Genomic DNA, 9,104 nt, shown 5'->3' with positions numbered 1-9,104 from the left:
TACTATCCAGTATAAAAAGAACACAACTTTTTTTTTTTCCTGATAAAAATATAATTAGAGTTCTTTTAAAGTAGATAAAAGTTATAATATTTAAGACATAGTTGTTTTTTTAAAATTATCTAAAGTGTGTTTAGTCTATAAAAACTAATTATCAATAATTTAGTTTTTAATTTTATTATTCTTAAATATTTAAATAATTAGTTTCTTATAATAATTACAACTCTGACAATTTTTTTCTACTTTTCTTCTTCTTCTCCACCCTTTTGTTTTTTTTTTCTATCATTTTTAATTAATAATTAATATAAATAAATGAATAAATAAAATTTAATTATATAATTGACAACATTATATCAACATAAAATCATATACTTTTTATCATATAATATATTTAAATTAATTGGGCTAATGAATAATTTTAAATATTTTTAGTTCAATTTAAACAGTTATAAACTTTTATTACAAGTTACAAACCCCTAAGTTTTAACAATTTCTACAAACAAAATATATATACATATTTAAATACAGTTCGAACTCAAAATTATGATTTTAAAAACGTAAAATGAGTTTAATTCACAAACATGATAAATTTATGATTGAGTCGTGTTTGAACATAATTTTGAGTCTTAAACTATAATTTAAAACCATGATTCAAATAGAAATGAAAATAGTCTCTATATGATTGGAGATATGTTATAATTTACGCACTGCAATGGCAATACTGTATTTTTGTTATAAAACATGGTTTTTTTGTATTATATGGTTTTTTTAATTTTCACCCATAATGCTATTTGCATGAGATCGTCTGTAGCTAGTTTCAAACTTTCAACTATTTAAGTATAAGTGGAACTATTCAAGCATATTAAAATAGATAAAAAGAACTTTAATATTTAATTCCGAGATAAAGTCTAATTCAAATTCAAATTAAATAGGTAACTGATCATATCATTAGGATTAACTGTGGCCTTTAAGGGTGGGACACCTAATGCATGATGATATGATTATGTGCAAGGTACTCATTTATTGATAAACTCGTGTTTTTCTTTTTTCCCTTTTTTTTTCTATTCTTTTTGTGGGATTGAGATCTTGGATGGTACACGTGAGACAAAGAAGATAAGAGAAACACTTAAAGTTATAGGTATGTTGCATGATGAAATGCTAGTTTGTGAGGGAGAATGTGAATGAGGTACATCAAATAATGCTTTAATTGATTGGTGTTTTGTTTTTTTGTACCAAAACACATTTTTCAAACATAGGTGATAAAATCTTTTGAAAAAGTTGATGCCTCGCTTGTTTCATTTCGTATTATATTAACCACTTGATCGAGATTAATTAATTGCATGTTTTATTAGATAAGTGGGTTAATTAATCGGACAAATCTCTTATTAGCAAAAATACCATACACTATTTCACTCTTCCAACTGTGAAACTATGTTTACGATTTCTTAATTTTAAAAATAGTTTAAGATATATCAATGAAGATTATCTAAATAAATTCAGCATAAATTAAAAAGTAAATGAATAAATTTTTAAAATATAACCATTTTGCGTTTACTCCACAGATTCAACGTCTATTAATTAGTATAACGTTAAAAAAATTTTAAATAATATAAACTAATGTAGCTCGGTTACGAAAGGCAACCGTATTTATTATCTCAAACGTTCTAAGTCTTATTTCTCATGTGGCAAAATTATAAGAATGTTTTGAAACAAATTGAAGCTAAAATGTTGAAACCTATCGTAATATACGTGTATTTAAGACGTTGACAATCAAAATGTTTAAATTTATTAGAAAAATTATACATAAAAATTAGGATAAATTATGCAAAAAGTATTTATATATCTATTTCATATACTTTTTTGAGATTTATTTAACTTAAATTCTTTGAGAGTTTAGACTTTTTTTTTAAATATATATTTTATATAATTTTGAAAATTTTAAATTTTTTTACATTAATTATTTTAACAATTAATATTAAAATATTTTAAAAAATATCACTACATATTTTATTAGACTAATTAATTATTATCTAATGTAAAAACTAATTGTAAAAAACTAATTTTTTATTAGTAAAAACAGTAAAAAAAATGCAATTGAAATTAAAGTATCAAGATTAAAAAATTATGACAAATACATATTTATTTTGTCGTATTCAATTATTTGTTATTAAATTAATAATTATTTTCTTTATAATTATTATTCAAAAGTCTAATATTGACGTCACACCATAAATATTCAATATTGATAACAACTTCATATAATAACAATTGATAAAAGACTTCATACTGTGATTAATGATTTACATCCAAAAGTTCTGTTGTAAAAGTTTTTGTATAATGCGACAATGGAAAGGGATACATAAAGCTTTCGAATCAAGTTTCCTTTCATTATTCATTTTGGACAAGTTGCATTTTAATGGGCTACATTAATCATTGAACATTGAATATATTAGGAAATAAGATTAACTACTTTATGCTTTTTCGTTCTTTTTATTTGTTTATTCTATTTTTTTAATGTATATCTAGTAAGATGATAAAAATTTTTCTATTCCAAATTTTTATTAAAAATTATAAGATTAAACTTACTAATAATGTTAAATATTATAATTTTAATCAGAACTTGTTATTTGTTCCCTCTATTTATTTTTTAAAGGTACCTTAATAATTATAATTATAATTAAATATTTATTATTATTATTATTTAATAAATAGAGTTGTAAAGATCAAAATTAAAATAAATAAAGATAAATATGACCCGTGAGATAATATTCAATGATATTAAATAAAGTTAAAATTTAATTATCGTAATATTTTAAAAAAAATCAATTCCTTTGATTGGTTTATATAGTTTACTTAAAGTACCTTATAAAAAGAATATTGATTTCTTTATAAGTATAATTTGATACATATTAAAAAAAAATATTTGGAAGATATATAATATGCAAATTAAACAGTATGATTAATGTATAACTTTCACTATAATTCTACACTTATTTATACTAAATGTTCAAAATGTTTAAAATAGATGAAAAATATAATTAAAAATTTATTAATGAATATTATCTTAAATTTATATTGAACAAATAAATAAAATGAAAACTTATTTTAAATTTGACCAGTAAAAAGCAAAAGAGCAAATAACTTTTACCTTAATTGACACAGATTGAATATTTAGATTTTGATAAGTAACTTATTAGTTTTTCTTCTAAGGATATTAATTAAAAATAAATAAATTTATTAAAAATTACATTGAACGTAATGAAGAGTAGAGTAAATTCATTAATTTTTTGTTTCCTTAATGTACTTATAAACATTTGTTATAAAATTTTAACCACTTTTAGCATTACTAGTAAGAATCAAGATATTATTAATAAGTTATTTATTTATTAATTTTTAAGTAGTTCTCTATAAATATGAATTAATAAGACTCTACAAATTTGTAGGTTACATGGGATTGCATAGTACTTTTCTGAATGACGTTGCATTTGACCGATGCGGGGAAGAGGCATAGAGGCATTGACCAATCTGAGCATTGGTAACACCAGAGTGGCATTATCGTTATTTTGAAGAAGTAGAATGCTAAAGTGAGTTGGCGAAGTGTGTGCAAATTTGAGCACCTCGAACACTGCAACCTCCACGCGCTCAACCCATCCATTCTCATTAACACTATCAAATACAAAATAAACAAATAAATTAATAAAAAAATGCTTCTCTCACAACACGACAACCATAAAACGCAACCTTAACTCGTTCCTTCACTGTTTCCGGGTATTTTTCTGGAAAATTACTTACACTACTCTTTCTTTTTTGATAAAAGAAAAAGACTTTCTTCACTTTGATTAATTATTTTATTTTCCTTTCCTTTCTTTCAAATATAGTAATAACCATTCCATCCATTCATTCATGCATTGTTGCTTCTAATTTCTCTGCTTTTCAATACCCACAAACTCTCTCTCTCTCTCTCTCTCATACACACACTTTCTTTGTGAAATAAACGAGATTTGGTAAAAGAGATGGGTGAGACAGAGAACCACCAGCCACCGCCACCGGTGCAGGCACCTCCGGCGGGTCCACCGCCGCCTAATCTAGCTCTTTCTAGAGGACCCATTTGGAATCCAGCTGAACAACTCTTGCAACTTCACTATTGCATCCACTCTAATCCTTCATGGCGTTAGTCTCTCTTACCCTTTAACTGTGTCGGTTCTAGCTTTCTGTTTCATTTTTTAATTATTTTCTTATGACACAAGATTAAGAAAAAAATGTTTCCTTTGATGTTATAAACAGTTGGGAATTTCGTGTCGAGGCTTAGAACTTAAAAGGGTTGTAAAATATATACTTTTTAATTTCTATTTTTGACAAAAGAGAATGATTCAGTTTCATGTCTCTATCTATATATCTTGGTTTACTTGCAGATTGCTTTTTGTTACCTTTATTCCAGTCTGATTCTCTTAAGAAAAAGTTTCTTTGTTTTTTGTCCTTGTCATTTGTATGAATCTCTTACGTGATTCGGTGTGTAGAAAATGAAAAATTTTCTATTTAATTATGGATTCGTGTTTGTGACGGTACCTCTTAAAGCCTCATCTTTTGATTTCGTTAAAAACTTTTTGCAGCGGAAGCACTTCTGCTGGGTTTTCAACACTACATTGTGATGCTTGGAACAACGGTTCTGATTGCAACCACCCTGGTGCCTGCAATGGGTGGGGACCCTGTAAGTGCTTTTTAATGTTTATAGTATAAATTACTCTAGGAAAATGTTAACATGCAATCAAAAGTGTCAATTTTTTATAAAATGGAATGTATTTAAATGAAAGAGTAATCAAGGTAATTTTTTTCAATTAAAAATTACTACTTTTTTATGCTTAAAATCAGTTCTAAAGCATGGAGTTAACAAAACCGGTTACTCTATACTATTATCGTTGCTTTAAGTATACTTTATCATCCAGTGAAACAAATTATAGTAAAACAATAACAAGCGTTGCTATTTTGGTACAGGGTGACAAAGCTCGTGTGATTCAGACATTGTTGTTTATGTCTGGGGTGAACACACTGCTTCAGACTTGGTTTGGGTCAAGACTTCCAACGGTGATGGGTGGATCGGTTGCTTTTGTTCTTCCGGTGTTGTCCATTATAAATGATTACACAGACAAAACATTCTCTTCCGAGCACGAGGTTTGTTTATGTTGCTAACAGCTTCTTGACTCTCAAATTTTAAGTTTTAATGTTATATTTATTTATTTTTAACTCATTGTTATATTACAAGAATTTAGTTGTTGTTGCAACTTATGTTTGCTGAATTCAATTGTACTTGGCTATTTAAGATGATCTTCCTTTTTACCTTTATTTCTCTGAGAATGCTAAAGACACTCAATAGTTTTTATTTAAACATGTAACATTTAATGTTACCAATGTACCCCCACCATGATTTCTAATAATTTTTTTTATATATTTATTGATTCTTTAACTGCCCTTTGGCACTTGATAGTTAGACCCTTAGTTTTCTTTGTTTCTTTTGTTTGTTTGAATGCATCATCGTCTCTTCGTTTCAGAATGTATCTTATTCTTGGTTTTCTTCAAATGTTTGTTGTGGGATTTTGTTGCTCTTTCCTGGAACTGAATACACACTCACTTCAGTTTGAATGGTGTATACTTGTCTTCTCATTTGTTAACTGAATTTCCTTCTCCAACATGAAAATGGTGATTCAAACTGCTAATGAATTATGACACTGGTACTTGTAGAGGTTTACCTACACAGTGAGAACAATTCAAGGATCCCTTATTGTTTCTTCTTTCGTCAATATCTTCCTTGGGTATAGTAAGACATGGGGAAATTTAACAAGGTAAATTTGTGTCAATCATCAGTTTTGGCTTGTTTACCCTTTGTCTTTTATAAACTTTACAGTTCATGGTCTATGTCAAAAGCTGCATTAAAATAACTGCTTTATTTTTTTAATTAATTAATTATCGTTTGGTGATTCTTTCTTTTTCAGGTTGTTTAGTCCCATAGTTATTGTACCTGTGGTATGTGTGGTGGGTCTTGGTCTGTTCTCGAGGGGCTTTCCGCTGGTAAATATTCCTAATACACTTCCATGAATATATGAGTTATTTATTATAACTAAAAAATATAAGTAGAGAGTTCGAAAACTTAACTTTCTTCTTTCGTGCAGCTTGCAAACTGTGTGCAGATTGGATTACCTATGCTCATTCTTCTGGTCATAACACAGCAGGTTTTATATCTATTCTGAAGCAAATTCTTAGCAGTTTTTTTCTCTAATACTGATAAGACCTTTTTTCTTCCTGGCCCTGCAGTATTTGAAGCGCATTCATCCAACTGCTCATCAAGTACTTGAGAGGTTTGCTTTACTTCTCTGCATTGCTGTCATCTGGGCGTTTGCTGCCATCCTTACTGTGGCTGGTGCTTACAATACTGCTAAAAAACAGACACAAATGAGTTGTCGCACGGATCGCTCATACCTTATGTCTTCTGCTCCTTGGTATGTTTAAAAAACAGTCAATTTAACGGTTTATTTTAATTTGAGTGCTCTTGCTGGAGCTTTATGATAATGATTAAATTGGTTTCATTCCAGGATTAAAGTTCCATATCCATTCCAGTGGGGTACCCCCATATTCAGTGCTAGTCATGTCTTTGGGATGATGGGGGCAGCACTTGTCTCTTCTGCAGAGGTCTAGCAACTTTTCCTTAATATGTTTAATTGTTCAAATTGTTCTGATAGTTTATATGCTCCTAGTTTTGACTTTTAAGATATTTGACAACTTTACCCTCTGGAAAATGATCTTAATTTTTTGGGTCTATGTTACCGCTACTTTCAATCCATTGTCATCAAACTGATGATGATGATCTAATGTGGGGCTTCTTTCACGATGAAATTTTGAATGCAGTCGACTGGTGCTTTCTTTGCCGCAGCCAGACTTTCTGGTGCAACACCGCCGCCTGCACATGTGCTCAGCCGAAGCATTGGGCTTCAGGTGAGGTTTTAATCATCTTGCTTCTAAAGAATTAATTTAATTGTTCTTTCACATTGTTGCAAAATCTTGATATGCTTGCATCATTTATGATACAAAGATACAAACTCTTGTTTTCCCCCTTCTAAATGCAGGGAATTGGCATGCTGGTTGAAGGCATTTTTGGTTCTGTTGTTGGTACTACTGCATCTGTGTAAGAAAGCAATGAGCTAAGAACTTTCCCTGTCCATGATTGTCAATTTTTATCTTAAAAAGTGTTGTTTTCCTTGCTTTCAAGTGTCATATGTATCCATTAGTTTTTTCCTTATTGGTTGTGGGTAATAGCTCCTATGTCCATTGATGGAAAGTTACTCAGGATTGAAGCTGAGGGTTGTAAAACTTTAATTATTAAGAACTTGACGAATTAGGTGAACCATTTTTAAGTTTAAATCCTTAATCAATGATTGCCCTTGACAACTAAACTTAAATTATAAGACTCCAAACCTTTAATTGAGCATTTCATTCCTTAGTCCGTATGTATTTATGTATTTAAATCATCCTACACCTACAGCTATGTTTGCATATCTAACGATTTGTAGAATGGGATGGAATAACATTACTATTCAATTATTTGGACGTTTATGATGGAATGTAGATTAGTAAGTAGTAAGTTGTTTCCATCCTATACCCCAAAAGGAAGGGCAGGGAGGAATGAAACAGTTGAGGTGTTGGATAAAATGGGATGAAATAGATTCCACCAGGTTCCATTCCATTATACCTTATTTTAAACTATCCAAATAATGCAACTTATGTCATTCCTTTCCACTATCAATGCCAACATAGCCTATTGGGAACAAAGTCTTGTGGAAATAAATTAGTGGCAACAGAAATTTATGCTTGGTTAATATTATCATAGACATAGATTTATTGATATATTTATTAATATTTGAAAGCATCTATTGTATTTGCAACTTCTATGAGTGAGAGGAATATTTGTATACATTTGAGGTAAAGAATTCTCTGAGTAATTACCTGACTAATCTATTTGATAATTGCAGTGAAAATGTTGGGCTACTTGGTCTAACTCATATAGGGAGCAGAAGAGTAGTGCAGATATCATGTGGTTTCATGATTTTCTTCTCTATTTTTGGTACAATACTCCACCTGAAACCAATTTGGCAAGACTTTCCTTCCAATTTCACACTTACAGTGTAATTATTTTACTTTGTCTCTTTCAGGGAAATTCGGAGCCTTTTTTGCATCAATTCCCCTACCAATATTCGCTGCTATATACTGTGTCTTATTTGGTATTGTAGGTAGGTGATGCTACTATTACATTAATTATTATAATTTTGACCCGTTAATTCAAGCCTTTTATTATATTATCGTTGTTCTTTTTTTTTTGCAGCTGCTGTTGGGATTTCATTTATACAGTTTGCAAATAACAATTCCATAAGAAATATCTATGTTTTGGGCCTAACCTTGTTTCTTGGGATCTCAATACCACAATATTTTGTCATGAACACTGCACCTGATGGTCATGGTCCAGTTAGAACAGATGGTGGATGGGTGAGTGACTTTTCAAGTCTCTTATTATTTAATTCCCTAGGATTAACTAGGCATATAATCTTTTGTGAACCCATAATTAAGGTTATATTTGTTCAACTATTGGTTTACTTGATTTTCTACTTGTGTAAAAGGATATATCTAATTGGTCTAATCTTATTTTGTGTCACAAACAGTTCAATGACATTTTGAACACCATATTCTCTTCTCCCCCAACTGTGGCTATAATTGTTGGGACTCTTGTTGATAACACACTTGAAGCCAAACATACCGCTGTGGACAGAGGACTGCCATGGTGGGTTCCTTTCCAGAATAGGAAGGGAGATGTTAGAAATGATGAATTTTATCGCCTTCCTTTAAGAATAAATGAGTATATGCCTACCAGATTTCTCTAGAAGTACTAGATATATGCTTGTATTTAAGGCCTTTTGTGAGCATAGTTCTTAAATTTTCATGTACCTTGTAAAATATGGACAAAAAAATTTCATCATCGCTTACCAGCCAAATTTTACCTTGTGTAAATGTATTCATGTGACATAGTAATTCTTTATATGTCATGTTCTTCCATGCAAAAGTTCACT

At 29.6% G+C, this 9,104-nt stretch overlaps 1 protein-coding gene across 2 annotated transcripts; it reads left to right on the top strand.

The window, feature by feature from the left end:
* Nucleotides 1-3,632: 3,632 nt before the first annotated feature.
* LOC113846197 (nucleobase-ascorbate transporter 3) lies at nucleotides 3,633-9,104 on the top strand. Of its 2 annotated transcripts, XM_027474187.1 has the most exons (15): nucleotides 3,633-3,765; nucleotides 3,997-4,167; nucleotides 4,608-4,705; nucleotides 4,990-5,166; nucleotides 5,734-5,834; nucleotides 5,985-6,060; nucleotides 6,162-6,221; nucleotides 6,304-6,488; nucleotides 6,582-6,678; nucleotides 6,895-6,981; nucleotides 7,113-7,171; nucleotides 8,016-8,107; nucleotides 8,196-8,273; nucleotides 8,366-8,526; nucleotides 8,700-9,091. In XM_027474187.1, the coding sequence occupies exons 2-15, from the start codon at nucleotides 4,011-4,013 to the stop codon at nucleotides 8,916-8,918; spliced, it is 1,647 nt and encodes a 548-aa protein (XP_027329988.1). In that variant the 5' UTR covers nucleotides 3,633-3,765; nucleotides 3,997-4,010; the 3' UTR covers nucleotides 8,919-9,091. The 2 variants fall into 2 exon arrangements, with proteins under 2 accessions (XP_027329988.1, XP_027329987.1); XM_027474186.1 differs by having other exon boundaries at nucleotides 3,688-4,167; nucleotides 8,700-9,104.

The sequence above is a fragment of the Abrus precatorius genome, unplaced genomic scaffold (assembly GCF_003935025.1).
Source record: "Abrus precatorius isolate BTA unplaced genomic scaffold, Abrus_2018 Scaffold8, whole genome shotgun sequence".
Classification (NCBI taxonomy): Eukaryota; Viridiplantae; Streptophyta; class Magnoliopsida; order Fabales; family Fabaceae; genus Abrus; species Abrus precatorius.
The sequence above is the reverse complement of the archived record's forward strand: the minus strand, read 5'-3'. Positions and strand labels throughout refer to the sequence as shown.